This window comes from Bos grunniens, chromosome 27, assembly GCF_055505025.1.
Source record: "Bos grunniens cultivar Pamir isolate PY7600 chromosome 27, Bosgru_T2T1.0, whole genome shotgun sequence".
Lineage (NCBI taxonomy): Eukaryota > Metazoa > Chordata > Mammalia > Artiodactyla > Bovidae > Bos > Bos grunniens.
Window position 1 is genome coordinate 44,320,297 of NC_141191.1, and position 17,756 is coordinate 44,338,052.

Consider the following 17,756-nt stretch of genomic DNA (forward strand, 5'->3'; position numbering starts at 1 on the left):
AGACTCGTGAAGATTCCATTCTGCGTGGAGACCACCACAACCACTGTCTTCATAGTCACTTAAGTCCAAAACGCAACCATGTTTTCAGTTGACACATCAGACCAACAGTTCAGTTACACCTTCTGCAAAAGATACAAATAAATAAAAATCCATTAAGTACTTACCTACAGTTGGGAGGTGGGTCCAATGTAATTTCTGCAAGTTCCTTCTGAATTCTTGAAAATAAAGACAAAGAAAGTTACATTAAAATGTCTCTACTCTTTTAATATTCCATTAAATTTTACACTTTTACACTAATTTTTACTATTTGTGTGCTTTTAATTTGAAATACTACCATTGTATAAATCATCATACACAGGACCAACAAAGTAGCGATTTCTGCTGGTTTCCACAATGCATCTACAAAGAGTTAGGAGACCAGCCACTATCTGTGCCTCCATCTCTAACCAACAGCATGACTTAAATCAAAACTTTAAGCCACTGTTGTGCTGTGCTGTGCTGAGTTGTTCAGTCATGTCTAACTCTTTGCAACCCCACACACTATAGCCCAACAGGTTCCTCTGTCCATGGGATTCTCCAGGCAAGAATACTGGAGTGGGTGGCCATGCCCTTCTCCAGGGGATCTTCTCAACCCAGGAATGGAACCAGGGTCTTTTGCATTTCAGGCGGATTCTATACCAGCTGGGCTTCCAGGGAAACTCAAACCACTGCTAACACTAAGCATACGCTTTCTGCAAAGAGGAAATAAAAGAATTTTTATTTTAAAAACCTGTTTTTACCCTCATGTGTTATTTTCATCTTTTATTTTTTACTTCACCTAACCACCTATATGAGCTTCCCTGGTGACTCAGTGGTAAAGAATCCACCTGCCAACGCAGGAGACGTGGATTTGATTCTGGGCTAGGACAATCCCCTGGAGAAAGAAATGGCAACACACTCCAGTACCCTTCCCCGAATGAAATTTCTGGTACAGATATAACTATCGCTTTTCTAAGTCGTGTGACTCAAGGTGGGCAAGATGTTAGGAAATAGTTGTTGTTTGTTGTTCACTGGTTAAGTCCTATTGGACTCTTTTCGACTGCATGGACGGCAGCACGCCAGGCCTCCCTGTCCTTCTCAGTCTCCCGGAGTGTGCTCAAACTCATGTCCATCGAGTCGGTGATGCCAGCCAACTATCTCATCCTCTGTCGTCCCCTTCTCCTCCCACCTTCAATCTTTCCCAGCATCGGGGTCTTTTCCAATGAGTGGGTTCTTTGCAGCAGGTGGGCAAAGTATTGGAGCTTCAGCACCAGTCCTTCCAGTGAATATTCAGGATTGCTTTCCTTTATGATTGACTGGTTTGATCTTCTTGTAGTCCAAGGGACTCTCCAGAGTTTTCACCAGCACCACAGTTCAAAAAGCATCAACTCTTCGGCGTTCAGCCTTCTTTACCCTCCAATTCTCACATCGATACATAGACCAAGACTAACAAATCTAATGCCAAAAATAAAAAACCTATTAATTCCGCTGTCCCACTGAGACTTCGGAGATTCTACAGTGTGTTCATGTGCACTTAAAGTACATACGGCACAGAACTAAATAAGAGAAGTCTCAAATATCTGATACAGAACACCCTCTGTGGATTTCACACAAAAGTATAAATAGAACAGGCACTTTAAAGCAAAACAGGTTAAGTCCAGGTTAAAGGCAGCAAACTGAGAGCACACACATTCACCTCCACTCCTTCAGCACCCCAGGGTGACGGCGGGGGCACAGATACAGAAAGCGCGACGAGGAGTAAAAGACAAAGAACGGGAGTGGACACCACTGGTGGAGAAACTTCACTGAATTTGGAAGACAAAGTGCATGGTATAAATCAAACCATATACCAGGTTGAGATGGTCCAGAGGGCATAGAGCATATAAGGGTATAATAAAGATATGCTACTCTCGCGAGGAAAACAGAAGTCCCACAAGAGAAACAACTCAGTAAGAAAATCACAGAGCGAACAGGGACAAAACTAAAACAGAAAATACTTTTAATCAAGTAACAGATACTTGCTTGGGATAAAAAGGAGGTATTTGCCTAAATGCTATGATTCACTGTGTAGCATTAAGATACTAGTTCAGTTGCTCAGTCATGTCCGACTCTTTGGACCCCATGGACTGTAGCACGCCAGGCTTCCCTATCCATCACCAACTCCCAGAGCTTGCTCAAACTCATGTCCATCAAGTTGGTGATGCCATCCAACCATCTCATCCTCTGTCGTCCCCTTCTCCTCCTCCCCTCAATCTTTCACATCATCAGGGTCTTTTCCAATGAGTCAGTTCTTCACAGCAGGTGGCCAAAGGATTGGAGTTTCAGCTTCCACATCAGTCCTTCCAATGACTATTCAGGACTGATTTCCTTTAGGATGGACTGGTTTGATCTCCTTACTCTCCAAGGCACTCTCAAGATTCTTCTCCAACACCACAGTTCAAAAGCATCAATTCTTCAGCAGTAAGTTTTTTTTATAGTCCAACTCTCACATCCATACGTGACTACTAGAAAAACCATAGCTTTGACTAGACGGACCTTTGTCAGCAAAGTAACGTCTCTGTTTTTCAATAAGCTGTCTAGGTTGGTAATAGCTTTTCTTCCAAGGAACAAGCATCTTTTAATTTCATGGCTGTAGTCACCATCTGCAGTGATTTTGGAGGCCAAAAAAATAAAGTCAGCCACTGTTTCCCCATGTATTTGCCATGAAGTAATGGAACCAGATGCCATGATCTTAGTTTCCTGTATGTTGAGTTTTAAGCCAACTTTTTCACTCTCCACTTTCACTTTCAAGAGGCTTTTTAGTTCCTCTTCACTTTCTGCCGTAAGGGTGGTGTCATCTGCATATCTGAGGTTATTGATATTTCTCCCAGCAATCTTGATTCCAGCTTGTGCTTCATCCAGCCCAGCGTTTCTCATGATGTACTCTGCATATAAGTTAAATAAGCAGGGTGACAATATACAGCCTTGACGTACTCCTTTTCCTATTTGGAACCAGTCTGTTGTTCCATGTCCAGTTCTAACTGTTGCTTCCTGACCTGCATACAGATTTCTCAAGAGGCCGTCAGGTGGTCGGTATTCCCATCTCTTTCAGAATTTGCATAGTTTGTTGTGATCCACAAAGTCAAAGGCTTTGGCATAGTCAATAAAGCAGAAATAGATGTTTTTCTGGAACTCTCTTGCTTTTTCTGTGATCCAGTGGATCTTGGCAATTTGATGTCTGGTTCCTCTGCCTTTTCTAAATCCTGCTTGAACATGTGAAAGTTCATGGTTCATGTATTGCTGAAGCCTGGCTTGGAGAATTTTGAGCATTACTTTACCAGCGTGTGAGATGAGTGCAATTGTATGGTAGTTTGAGCATTCTTTGACATTGTCTTTCTTTGGGATTGGAATGAAAACTGACCTTTTCCAGTCCTGTGGCCACTGCTGAGTTTTCCAAATTTGCTGGCATATTGAGTGCAGCACTTTCACAGCATCATCTTTCAGGATTTGAAACAGCTCCACTGGAATTCCATCACCTCCACTAGCTTTGTTCATAGTCATGCTTTCTAAGGCCCATTTGACTTCACATTCCAGGATGTCTGGCTCTAGGTGAGTGATGACACCATCGTGATTATCTGGGCCGTGAAGATCTTTTTTGTACAGTTCTTCTATGCATTCTTGCCATCTCTTCTTAATATCTTCTGCTTCTGTTAGGTCCATACCATTTCTGTCCTTTATTGTGCCCATCTGTGCATGAAGTGTTCCCTTGGTATCTCTAATTTTCTTGCAGAGATCTCTCATCTTTGCCATTCTATTGTCTTCCTCTGTTTCTTTGCATTGATTGCTAAGAGATCCTAAGACTGGACGGATAGGAAATCTGATCCTAACACCCCGGCTGGCCTAGCACGAAACAGGTAAACCTACAGAGTTTATTGGCCTTTTATTATAGATAAAGCACAGGTAAGAGGTTGTAGTTACACACTGTAAAATGGAACTACTACTAACCATGAAGATGTAAAGTCAAGTGTAGCTAATAGAAACCAACTAAAAGTGGATGGTGGGGGTGAGTAGACAGAAGGAAGAACAAAGGCACTAATATCCCCATTTTACAAAGTCGGGAACCAACGAGTACTGCTGAAATGCGAAGGAATGAGCAACAGTGGCTTAAATATACGATTTCATTTAGAAAGACAACCAATACTCTTTTTTCTTAATTATTTATTTTAATTGGAGGCTAGTTACTTTACAATATTGTAGTGGCTTTTGCCATATATTGACATGAATCAGCCATGGGTGCACATGTGTCCCCCATTCTGAACTGCCCCCCCACCTCCCTCCCACCCCATCCCTCCAATACTTTTTTAAAAGTATGAGTGTCATTAACTGGGAGGAGGGACAAGAAAGCAGGTGAACAAGCTGCTGAACATCCTAAAAGTTCACAGCAAGGAGACAAAAGGTATTATTTAACAATTCAAAAAGTAGGTATATTACTTAAGGTGAAGCCATAGTCAGCTAAAAGGAATTGTGACAGGGAAAGTATTTGAACAGAAAACTGTTGCTTTGTAATAAGAATGTCTCTGTACTGTTACCAGAAACATGAAAAACTTTTACAAAAATTTTTTTATTTAAGCATAGTTGATTTACAATATTGTGCTAGTTTCAAGTATACAGAAAAGTGATTCAGATGTGTATATCCAAATGAGTGTGTGTGTGTGTATGTACAAACACATACTTTTGTTTTTAAACTCAGAGAACCAAAAGAGCATGCTTAAAGTGTCAAAGAAAACAATTTTAATGTAAAAGAACTTCCTAGGGATTTTCAAATAATTCATCTTGCTATATGCTTATACTGTCCCTTTTGGTTTAAAAAACTGATGTCATAATTTTGTCGCAGAATTCTATAATGGAACTTGAAACCCCTCCAGATGTCTATCATTCTAAATCTAATTATTCAATACAAAAAGCAATTTACTGATAAACCTGACAATTTTGAGCAGTGAGTCAGTGCGTTACAATATATTTTGAGCCACTGCTACCAAAGAATGGCTGTATTTCTCTTGACAGAAAAGATTATACTAAGAATTGCTATTTAAACGGCTGCAAGATGTCCTGCTGTTTTCAATGACAGCAATTCAATTCTATCTCAAAAGTTGTGATCATGGTATGTATTAAGTTTCTCCGCCTTGACATGTGGGGTAATAAGGAAGGCAGCTATTTCGGGCACTGTCCCTTAGGGTGAGGAAAAATGAAAAAGTATCAGTAATTCACACTTACAGTGCACTTTTACATGATGATCTTAGGCTATTAAAAGTGAATTAAATAAATCTCACAGAATTCTTTAAGAACTACCATTTTATCAGTTCCCATTTAGGAAACTCAGGCTAGTAACTGCGCGCTGTTCAGGTGAAAAGACAAGCACTTATCTTGCTAAGTCAAACAAACAAAACAACCTCTCCTCTCTCGTATGAGAATTTTTAAGACAAAATTATTTCTTTAGACACAAATGCACTAGACAACTGTCTATATCTCCAATTTCTGCCCAGCAGTGCCACTTCCTTGGTTATCATGATACATAAGTCAGCAACTGCACATGGGTACTGAAACAAGTCAGAAGCAAAATGCAAACTAAATTTCAGTTTGTTCAACTTCACCTAAAACCTTAAATGTTCCAGGAACGGTAGGAGTGTTACATGTGACTGTCATCTGCTAAAAAGAAAGAGGAGTGGGGGGCAGGGAAGGGGAGATAATGATGACTCATTCAGACTGAACTGAAGACCACGGCACCAAAACTGAACCAAAGTGGAGAAGACATGAAGCACTCGTTTTAATGCCAACATACTGGATTAATGGTTCAGAAAAATGAAGCTGTACATATACCAAGATGTTTCAAACACAAACACATATTTGAGTTTCAAGAAAACTCAGTAACTCACTCAGGGCCAAGGAGAACATGAATATATGGACTTGGGGATTCACAAAGGTATTTTCTTAACAGTTATTTAGAAAAAAAACTTCATCCACTTAGATGACTTTCTGTATTCCCCTATGGTCTGCATTCCTCAAAACCTTCCAAAATGAACTCATTCTCAAAACATCATGCAACTAGTTACTAAAATTTCTTAAATCTCAAAGCAATCTCTGAATTAACTTAGAAAACACAGAGCCACTGCAAGTAATAAATCCAGAGCTTAATTCTGAGTGGTGATACATACTATTCATCTGTGATTCAAAAAAACTGCTCAATTTTTAAGACAACCTAAATTAATGATTCTGCACATCAACAGTAAGCTGCATCCTGATTTCAGGAACATTGAAAATTTTAAATGAACATTCAGAATCAATAAAATACAAAAATTACAAAAGATAATCTATAAAGAGTACTTCATTCTCATGTGGAAAAGAAACAGATTGGCCCATGTATTATAATAAAATTTCACAGTGAAATACACTGAAATCAACCTTCCAGCCTAACAACAATTTAGAGTCTAAAACCAAATATCATTTCTAGGACAATGTTACATTGTATCCAATAAAATCACATAAAATTATGAAGAGAACAGACCATGCTAAAAAGCATTCTGATTTTTTAAGAAATAATTTCATGCCATGGAAGAGCAAAAATGCATCAAGAAGTAACTGTAATCTCCCTCTTAACTCTGAAACAGACAGAAATTAATTTATACTATTGTTTAAATAAAATTCCAATTTAATATTTTCTGTATCCAATGTTACTTTTCTGTAACACCTGAAAACTGAGATTTTTTTTTTCAAGAAAACACATTTCTATACCTAATGATTAATTATACAATTACAGCATATTTTATGCAACTGAACACCTATATGCAAAGTACTTTTCTTGAGTTACTATAAAATGTATATATAATGACAGCATCTGTTACTATTTTAACAAAAAGCACTAAGTCCTCATAGCATTAACACAAACTTCATTTTCCTAAATTTATCACATGGACTTAGTAAAATACTGCTGGAGGCTTGAACTGGCACAAAGGCTAAGAACAGCAGCATCAGTGTATGAAACCCTTCTGTGTGCCAAATAAGTTTTATCACTTTCCACCCTCACACTGGCCCTGTGAAGACGGGCTACTGCTGTCTCCATTTTACAGATGAGAAAGATGAGGCTTGGAAATGTTAAACTATGTATCTAATCACAGAGCAACTAAGCGCCAGGACCCAGACTCTAGCCCGGATTCTGCCTCTACAGTGCAAGCTCTGCACTGCTGATTTAACTCTCCCACAAAATGACACTACTTGGAAAAGATGTCTCATCTGCATAAAAATCAATTATCAATAATAATAAATTAGAATTTTATTGTGAAACTACCTCCAACTTTGATCTTCTGAACACATTAGTACTAGGATTCTAATCTCTGTGGAAGATCCAAGCCTCGCAACAAACTCTAGGTTCTAAGGCAGCCAGTACATAAATACTATGCTAGGCACGAGGTGAATTAAAAACATGTTGAGTCCCTGTCATCAAGATTCCCAATATTTTCCCTCAGTTGTTAGAACTTAGGCAGAGGGACTTCCCTGGTGGTCGGGTGGCTAAGACTCCATGCTCCCAATGCAGAGAGCCCGGGTTCCAGCCCCGGTCAGGGAACTAGACCCCACATGCTCTACCTGCAAAGACCCCGCATGCACCACTAAGGCCCGGTGTAGCCAAAAGAGACGCCTGCTCAACAAAAGAAAAGGATCTAACGCAGAGACGGGCAAAACCAACTTCCACTATCAGCTAAACTGGGAGAAGGAAAGGAAGAGAATTCAGCTTTTAGTACTGGGTTTTTGATTTTTACCTAAAAATCTGCCATGAAACAGCATTTTATATTCAAAAAAATAGTAAATGCCTAAACCCCCTCAGATACTCAACCATAAGCCACCCAGAAACTGTCTAGAGGAAAGTCATCAGTCACAGTTTGAAAATCACAGATTCACAAGAATAAATTTGCCAACGGAGGGATTTTTTTTCAGCCAGGAAGCAACTCAAAAGACACTTCTTACTTTCACCAATGCCATACTAATTCCTATTATGTGCCCATCAGACACTGTCCTGGATTCTTCACACACGCACTCAAAAATAAATTTTATCCCCAAGTTAAACAGCAGGAAAAAGGAAAACTAGGTTTGAATATGTAATCTCAACTTCGTACACATTGTAGGAAAACGAAGTAAAGAATGACCCTTATTGAAAAAGCCTCATCCAATCCTCGCTTTCACACACGTCCCCGTTCCCTCACCTCCACACAGACTGCGGGCTCTGCTCCATCGCCCAGCAGGATGCTCTGCCGTGCTCGTGGTGGCACCCTGACACGGCAGGGGGGGGTGCGGGGGGGCGGCGGGGAGACCCCCGAGAGGCAGACACGGGGGCAGGGCAGACCAGCACACCCCACCAGCGGGCCGTCCTCCCTGCTCTCCAACAGCACACTCACTCTCAGGGGCTGTGTGCTTAGTCGCTCAGCCGTGTCCCACTCTTTGCGACCCCATGCGCTCCTCGGTCCATGGGAGTCTCCAGGGGCTGCCACGCCCTCCTCCAGGGGATCTTCTGGACCCGGGTCGCACACATTGCAGGCGGATTCTTTACTGTCTGAGCCACCTGGCACGCCCTCAGTTAAGCAGGCCACGGTCTGTACCTGAGTATCTCTTGCCCGCACACACCCACCTCACTTCCTTCCTTCCTCTAAATGTCTATTTATCCAGCCCCACTCTGTTCTACCCTAGTCCACCAGCATTCCCTGCAGGCGGTCATTCTCTGCTGTGACTGGGCAGCAGAGGTGCGGGGCCCGTGAGCTGAGGGCCCTGGACCTGCGCTGTGCCGGCAGGAGCACACGGAGCCCTTCCTGCCACCCAGTACAGACATCGGAGGGGTTCAAGTCCCAGGCTGTCTGACTTCCTCATGGCTCCTTCAGCAGAGGGTGGGCATCGGCCACACGCTTCCGGGAAGGGAAACTGGCTACCCGAGGCCCTTAGAATGGCCAGCGCACCGTCACTCTAACAACTCTCCCCAGAAAGGCATGGCCCGAAGTGGGCCTGAGAAAGGTCTTCCCAACCTGTGGACCAACTCGACCAGAGAGAACCAAGGTCCTCCAGTCCACATGGGGTACAACCTCTGGGATGCGTTCCCTCATCCACACCACCAGCAAAGGATGAAGCTGTAATTCAATGATCAGACAGTCCACAAGGCTCAAAATTCTCAGACGGGGTATCACAGGACCAGGAAAGACTCTACTAGATTCAATTCACCTTTAAAGTATTTACCAAGAGATATTCTATTCTCCCATCAGGTGGCCAAGGTATTGGAGCTTCAGCATCAGTCCTTCCAATGAATATTCAGGGCTGATTTACTTTAGGGTTGACTGGTTGGATCTCCTTGCAGTCCAAGGGACTCTCAACAGTCTTCTCCAACACCATAGTTCAAAAGCATCAATTCTTCAGTGCTTAGTCTTCTTTATGGTCCAACTCTCACATCCATACATGACTACTGGAAAAACCATAGCTTTGACTTGGGCCTTTGCTGGCAAAGTAATGTCTCTGCTTTTGAATATGCTATCTAGGTGGGTCATAGCTTTTCTTCCAAGGAGCAAGTGTCTTTTAATTTTATGGCTGCAATCACCATCTGCAGTGACTTTGGAGCCCAAAAAAATAAAGTCTGTCACTGTGTCCATTGTTTCCCCATCCATTTGCCATGAAGTGATGGGATTGGAAGCCATGATCTTAGTTTTTTCAATGTTACGTTTTAAGCCAGCGTTTTCACTCTCTTTCACTTTCATCAAGAGGCTCTTCAGTTCTTCTTCGCTTTCTGCCATAAAGGTGGTGTCATCTGTAGATGTGAGGTTATTGATATTTCTCCTGGCAATCTTGATTCCAGCTTGTGCTTCATCCAGCCCAGTATTTTGCATGAGGTACTCTACATAGAAGTTAAATAAGCAGGGTGACAATATACAGCCTTGACGTACACTCCTTTCCCAATTTCGAACCAGTCTGTTGTTCCATGTCCAGTTCTAACTGTTGCTTCTTGACCTGCATACAGATTTCTCAGGAAGCAGGTAAGGAGGTCTGTATTCCCATCTCTTTAAGAATTTTCCACAGTTTGTTGTGATCTACAGTCAAAGGCTTTAGCATAGTCAACGAAGCAGAAGTAGATGTTTTTCTGGAATTCTTTTGCTTTTTCTGTAATCCAACAGATGTTGGCAATTTGATCTCTGGTTCCTCTGCCTTTTCTAAATCCAGCTTAAGCATCTCAAGTTCAGGCTTCACGTACTGTTGAAGCCTGGCTTGGAGAATTTCAAGCATTACTTTGCTAGAGTGTGAGATGGTGCAATTGTGCAGTAGTTTGAGCCTTCTCTGGCATTGCCTTTCTTTGGGATTGGAATAAAAACTGACCTTTTCCACCTGTGGCCACTGCTGAGGTTTCCAAATTTGCTGGCATATTGACTGCAGCACTTTTACGGTGTCATCTTTTAGGATTTGAAATAGCTCAGCTGGAATTTCATCACCTCCACTAGCTTTGTCGTAGTAATGCTTCCTAAGGCCCACTTGACTTTGGACTCCAGGATGTCTGGCTCTAGGTGAGTGATCACACCATCGTGGTTATCTGGGTCCTGAAGATCTTTTTTGTATAGCTCTTCCGTGTATTCTTGCCACTTCTTAATAACTTCTACTTCTGTTAGGTCCATACTGTTTCTGTCTTTTATTGTGCCCATCTTTGCATGAAATGTTCCCTTGGTATCTTGAAGTGATACCAATTTTCTTGAAGAGATCTCTGGTCTTTCCCATTGTATTGTTATTAACTCCCGCATTGCTCACTTTACTAACAGTGAGTGGAGATAATCATCCAGTAACTATTTCAACAGACTCCCACTTTTATTCTCTGCTGCTCAATAAAATAAATGGTCAAGCAACCGTAAAACAAATTATCACACTCTTACATGCACTTTCCTATTCATATTCACCTAACAATACATACGCATACACTATGGATATGTAGTTTATAATTCTGCCATGCTGTTTAACCGACCTTAAATACCAGAAAGTTCATATTGCATACAATTAAAATCATGAAAAAGAAATATAATCTTGAAGAAGAAAAAGTCCATGAACTTCATGGTCCATATCCCAGAAAAATGATTAAATGCAAGAGAAAGACAGAACTTCAGGTCATAAATTGATACTAAAAGCAAAGAAGTTACCATAACTGAGGTACCTTTTAGCACTAGTAGACAATTTAGCAGCTGTTTTGCTGGATATCTTCCCTTCCTTTTTCTTGGGCTGAACCTGTTCTCTCTCTGGTTCCTGTTGGACGCTCTCGCGCTGGTCTCCATCGGAGCTTCCTCCACTAGTACCTGGACTGTCGTCAACTCTTTGTGCCTCAGTGGACATTTTAGATCCTGGATTAAAGAGTCAAAAACAATAATTTACTCAGTTGGGGGAGGACTGCAGAAAGGTCGCCTGAGAACAGAGAGAAAGTGAATCTTACAGGAACCAAAGAAAAATCACTATAAAATTAATGACTTGGTCACTTTACGTAACAGCTTTGGGAAATGCCAAAACTGTTCCTTCATCCATTCAAAATGTACTGAGAAAAGAAATGAAAACAAATATATATACACAATATGTTCACAGCAACATTATTCACAGACCCAAAAAGAGGAAACAACTCAAATACCCATCAGCTGACAACGAACAGATAAACCAAATGTGGGATTATCCGAGCAATGGAATGCCATCCAGCCACATACAGGAATGGAGTACGGCATGTGCAAGCTACATCGTGGGTGAACTTTGAAAACATGATGTTCAGTGAAAGACACCAGGCACAAAGGGCCGCAAACTGCACGACTCCATTTGTTCGAACCGTCCAGAATCGGCAAGTACACAGAGACAGAAAAGTCAGTAAGTGACCGCCAGGGGCTGGGAGTGAGGGAAGAATGGGAATGGTACAAAGTTAATGGGTGCAAAGTTTCCTTAAGGGGTGATGAAAATGTTCTTAAATTAGATAATGGTGATGTACAACTCTAAACATTCAAAAACCACCAAGCTATACATTTTAAAAGAGTGGATTTTGTAATACATGAATTACATGTCAATAAAGTGTTATCAGAAAAAAAAAAATTGTGCTCCCCAACCGGGCACTGTGCGGGGCTCCTGGGTCCTAGGATAGCAAGTTGATTCGGGGGTAAGAAAACTTGCTAGGTGCTGTAAGAGAGGTCAGTAAAAACGTCCACAGGATCAGAGGAACAGGGCAAACGCTGGCACCAATACTACAGGAATACATCCTCCGGCTGGGCTACGGTTCAAATCCTCTAAGTCAGTCAACTGTTTTAAGTAATATCACTTTTGTGATAACAGAAGAACACAGAGGCCTCCGTGCTTCTAAATAGAAACTGAGCCGTAGGACGGTGCCAGCCCTGATCCCACGATACACCAAGCAACCAGGTTTCACAGGTGATGAAGACTGTACGGAGACACCGAAGGAGCCTGTCTTTCCCGCCACGGCCAGGATGAAATACACCTCGAGGCTTTCAAAGTCCCTTTGCTCCACAAGCAACTCTGATTACCAGCTCAGTCTTCTCGGTATCTTGGTACATGGGTAAGCTGTCACAATCTAGATAATGCACAAAAAATTCCAGTTCTCTCTTGGCAATGATCATTCTATCATAATCGATTTCTGAGTCTTATTACCATGAGGACATCCCCTGTGACCCAACTAGCTTAGAGTTTGCTGACAAATCCAAAACCAAACTGACAAAACCCAAGCCCAGACTGTCACCATGTTGCTGTCCCCGCAGAACCACTGGAGCTGGCACACCTACCTTCTGGGGCGCCTCTGCAAAACACAGAACCACCTTTAAGGAGCGACACCAACAACACAAAGTCACCTTTAAGAATCACAGATAAATGGGGACAAAAGATACTATGTAACTCTTAGTCAAATTAAGACTTCAAACTGTATTTGATAAATCAAAAATAAGACTTAATATGTAAAAGAAAGATACTTCAAATAAAGCACTGTTTGATTACTACAACTGGTCCAAATGTAGAGCGAGCTGACAATAATTAAATTCTTCCTCACTGAAGATTCAACTTATAGCTCGCTCTATTTCACCTGTAGCTTGCTCTAAATCAAAGTGATTTCATAACACAGAACTTGAAGTGGTTGAAATGAGAAAGGTTAAGACAAACCCGAAAGAGAACTGAGGAAGCGGGAAGCAGAGGGGGCGAAGAGCCAGCAGAAAATCCTGAATGCCTTCAATAAGACATCACAAGATACAGCCCCATCACCCTCAGCAGCTCCCTTTCTTCACGCCAAACAAAAACAGGTCTGCCCGGACAGCTCTGAAGTGGGAGAAACCCAACGGGTTTCCCTCCCTTTAAATGGAGCACAACAGTCTCCTCAGCTGGAGCACTGGAGTCACTTAATAGAATCCCAAGATTTTATATCAGTATGTTCCACATCCAGCTGGAACAGTCCTGACATATTTCTTGCTTTCTTATTTTCATTTTTATTTCACTTAAAATTCTCATCCTTGGATTTACCGCTGATTTTTTTTTCAGCTTACTTCAGTAAAAAAATAATAATGAGTTTAAACCCTTGTAAGTATGTACATAAGAGCCTGTGACAACAGCTGTGCATGGGAGTAAGAAAGAGAGTAATTCTTAGGGAAAGGCCCTCACATGCAGCAAAACGCTGCTGGCAATATTTTGAGATATGTGAAACGAGTGAGAAATCCTTTTATGTCTTAAACTAGAAGCAATCCATTAGATGACAAATACATGAAAACCAAAATGAAGTAAAATTCTTTTTTACTGAAGCTCCAGTTTTAGTTTGACAAACTATGCCTAGAATTTCAGTTGTATATTCCATTAGTTATAAAGCTACATATTTGTCTTAATATTCTTATTTATGTGTAATTACATAATATCTAATAATGCCATGAGCATATATAATTACTTAGAAGACTACTCAATGATATAATCTGAGCCACAGTCTGAAATCCAAATTTCATAAACTGCCCCACAGTATCAGAAAACTAAAATTAGTCTCACTAGGAAACTATTAAAATACTCAAATAGGTGTATAATTTCTACAGTTTCACAGTAAGGAAAAAAGATTTCCACTTTTGACCTAAGAAGCCTTATTTCATCCAAATCAACCTACGGATGATAAATTCACCTAAGGCCACAAATAACCACTATAAAAGAAGCTTTCAGAAACACAGTTTTCATATCCTGTTCAAATACTAAGAGTAAGGGGAAGTTCTGTGGGTTTTATTAATAGTTTTTGAATGTCTAATTACAGAAACAGTGCGGGGAAAAATTACCGCACTACTTAGGTGGCAACTAATTTTTATGAAGAAAAAACAGTCTGTACACATTTTAATCAGCTGCAAGACTGGTGTTTTGTCTCTCTAAAGTACAAATGAGTAAAAAAAAAAAAACTTTCTGGGCTTCCCTGGTGGCTCAATGGTAAAGAATCCGCCTGCCAATGCAGGAGACATGGGTTCAATCCCTGGTCTGGAAGATCCCACATACTGCAGAGCGACTATGCTCATGCACCCCAACTACTGAAGCCTGAGCGCCCTAGAGCTGGGGCTCCTCTCAAAGAGAAGCCACCGCAGAGAAGACCAGCACAGAGCAGCCCATGCTCAAGGCAACTGGGGAGAGGCCCCTGCAGAGCACAGCCAAAAATAAACAACTTTTTTTTTTAATTTCCTGAATTAAAACTCTCTCAATGTTATCTTCAAGGGACTCCTGTGTCCCCAGTACAGAGGGTATGGGTTCAATTCCTAGTTAGAGAACTAAGATTCCGCAAGCTGCAGGACACATAAAATAAAAAAATAAAAAAGAAATACATGAAGTGAATGTTATCTTTTAAATCAGCACTTTAAAATTATCTTTTAAGATGAATTCTTAAATAGCTAATTGGATCCAATTAGCTAATCTAGAGTGAAGATAAACTGGAATCCCAGGGTTATAAACAGGGAGCTACTCTTCCATGATAGTTTCAAAGATAAAGATTTTTACTTTGCACTCAAATACTCATTTTCTAAACATAAGATAGTAAAATCGAACTTTCCTCAAAGAAGTGTTACATTAAAAGTCTGAATATTGTTCTTTCTTCAACTCAAAAATTATCTAAAAGGGTATTTAGCTGTGTATTCTATATTGTAAATTACAGTCCCGGAAATTAGCAACGTATGAAAATAAACTCACATGTTCCATAGAAATGAGATGATTTGGTGATAAATATGATTGATAACATAGAAACAACTATAGTCACTCCGTGAATCCAGATTACCGTCCAGATAAGCCTCAGAACTGCATCTCGTAGTATAAAACTGCAGAAGCAAGTGTTCCTTTGAGCTTTCACCAACAGGAAAACGCTTAATTCTGTCCCGTTTCTTGCCATTTGCCTTCCCAGCCACGTTTCTAAACTTTTGTAAAACGTAAAATTAAATTATTTATACTACTTTTAACTTACCTGCAAGGATATTTATGCAGAAAATAATAGGAGAACAGCCAAGATTTGAGGGAAAAAGTGCTATGGTGTGGCGATGAACACCTTTCTATAATGGGGTATGATATTATACGAAAACCCTCCATCACTGGCATCAGCCCACAGACAGAACTCTCAAGAGCCAAGGGGCATCCAAAGTGAGTCAACACAAATTTGTAGACTCCCAAGGTCCAGAACGAATCCTCACCTATTCAGAAACATACTTTTTTAAGAATCGGAGATTAAAAGAAAAAAAAAACTAAGAAGAATTTAAAATTTTTCTGAAAGGCGAGATGGCAAGATACTCTTAAGGTAAACCCTAGCATTTCCTTTTGCACTTTTAAATAAAAAAATATTTGCGTAGACGCTCAAGAATACACAATGCAAAACGGTGAATCTGGGCAACATGCAAATGGGTCTAACAGCTACCGAGCACAGGACGAGAGATCCTTGCAAAGCGGCCTTAATTTCCTTAAGAGAAGATGGATTGGACATTTCTGGTCGGTCGTGGGGGAGCGGGGGGGGGGCGGGGAGAAGCCACAAGAAGCTCCGCTTTATCTTCATTAGAAATAGTAAAGGGCAAGGGGATGAACACACTGGGAGCGAGGAGACAGGGCGGGGGGGAGAAAGAGGGGAGGCTGGGGGTGGAACCCGGCTTCGAACCGAGCCAGCTGGGCTGCGGAGGACCGAGCCGAGGAAAACGGGCTCGGACCGCGGACTGCGGGCTTCACAAAGCGGGGACAACACACGGCCCACCGCAGGGCGGACGCCGCACGGCCCCCGGCCCGGGGGGTGGGGGGACCCGCAGGGACCCCGCCGGCGGCGATGACGGGGGGCAGGTCCGCAGGGACCCCGCGTGCGGCCGGGCCGGCACTTCCCCTTGACACTCGCTCGTCCTGCACTTTCCCGGAGACTTGGTTCCGGGAGCGCTGGACAGGGAAGGGGCGGCGGGCGGCCAAAGACTGGGACGCGAGGTCCGAAGGGGGAGGGGGCGCCGGGGGGAGGGGAGGGAGGGGGAGGGGCGCGGGGCTTCCGGCACCCGAGCGAGGCCGTCCGCGCGGTCGCGGGATCGAGCCCCAGCCCGGGGACAGGGCGCTGAGGGGACGCGGGGGGCAGGGGCGCCGACGAGGCCCCGGGGATCGGCGTCCCCGCGGGCCGTCCGGTCTCCGAACCTGCACCCCCGCCCCGCACAGCGGACCGCCCGGCCACGCCTGTGCCCGCCGGACTCACCCCCGGCGCCGCCGCCGCGCCCGGCCGTTCCAGCTCCGGCTGCAGAGCCTGCTGCCCGCGGCTGGCGCTGTCGCCGCCCCTGAGTCCTGGAAGTGGAGCCCCCGCCTCCGTGAGCCGCCGCCGCCGCCGCCGCCCGGCCGTCCGCGCGCGCGCCCGCGGGGGAGCGTGCCCGCGCGCGCGCCCGGGAGAGACCGCGAGACCGCGAGCCCCGCGCCAGCCCGCCGCGCCGCCCCGCCCCCGCCCCGCGCCGCCCCGCCCCCGCTGCGCGCTCCCGCGAGGGAGCGTGCCCGCGCGCGCCCGGCAGAGAGCGCGAGAGCGCGAGCCCCGCGCCGCCCCGCCCCCTCTCCGCCGCGCGCGCCCGCGGGGCGCCGAGGGAAAGTGAAGTGACAACCGAGCCCCGCGAGCGGACGGCGGCGGGGGCGGGCGGGGGGCGCCCCCCGGGACAGAGAGCCAGGGCCCGCGAGGCGCGGGAGGGAGGCTGCCGGGCCGATCGGGAGGGCCGCGGGCACCTTGACGGGCGCGCGCGTTAAAGGGACGCGCTGCCGGGTGCGGCTCGCCCTGAGGCGAGGCAGGAGCGGCGCTTCACCGCCTGCCGCTGCCGCCCTGGCGACGCCCCGGCTCGGAGCTCCCTCCCGGCGGCTGCGGCGTGGGGATGCCGCACGATGCCCACTCGCGCCCGGGGTGGAAAACTTCCCGCCGGCCGGCCGGGCTGAGGCGGGCCCCTCGGCCGGCTCTCTGGCGCGTAGGGCCCTCCGCGCCCCCTGGGGCCCGGGCTGTGGGGGCCGTGCGAGTGGGGGCAGTCGGAGGCTGTGGGAACAGGAGCGGGGCTGTGGGTGACCCCACGACACGGGGCGTGTGTGTTAGTCATTCAGTCGTGTCCGACTCTGCGACCCCACAGACTGTAGCCCCCCAGGCCCCTCTGTCCATGGGATTCTCCAGGCAACAATACTGGACTGGGTTGCCATTTCCTCCTCCAGGGGATCTTACCCACCCGGGGATCGAACCCAGGTCCCCTGCTCTT

General features: G+C 44.4%; 1 protein-coding gene across 3 annotated transcripts in view; it reads right to left on the reverse strand.

Moving 5' to 3' along the window:
- UBE2E2 (ubiquitin conjugating enzyme E2 E2) overlaps positions 1-16,892 on the reverse strand; it is a 405,476-nt gene extending 388,584 nt beyond the window's left edge. For all 3 annotated transcript variants that reach the window (XM_086380875.1, XM_086380876.1, XM_086380877.1), the window contains exons 1-3: positions 16,736-16,892; positions 11,213-11,396; positions 165-215 (exon numbers count right to left, since the gene is read on the reverse strand). In XM_086380875.1, coding sequence (XP_086237001.1) covers positions 165-215; positions 11,213-11,388 — 227 coding nt within the window. In that variant the 5' untranslated portion in view covers positions 11,389-11,396; positions 16,736-16,892. The remainder of the gene's footprint in view (positions 1-164; positions 216-11,212; positions 11,397-16,735) is intronic.
- Between the last annotated feature and the right edge of the window lie 864 nt (positions 16,893-17,756).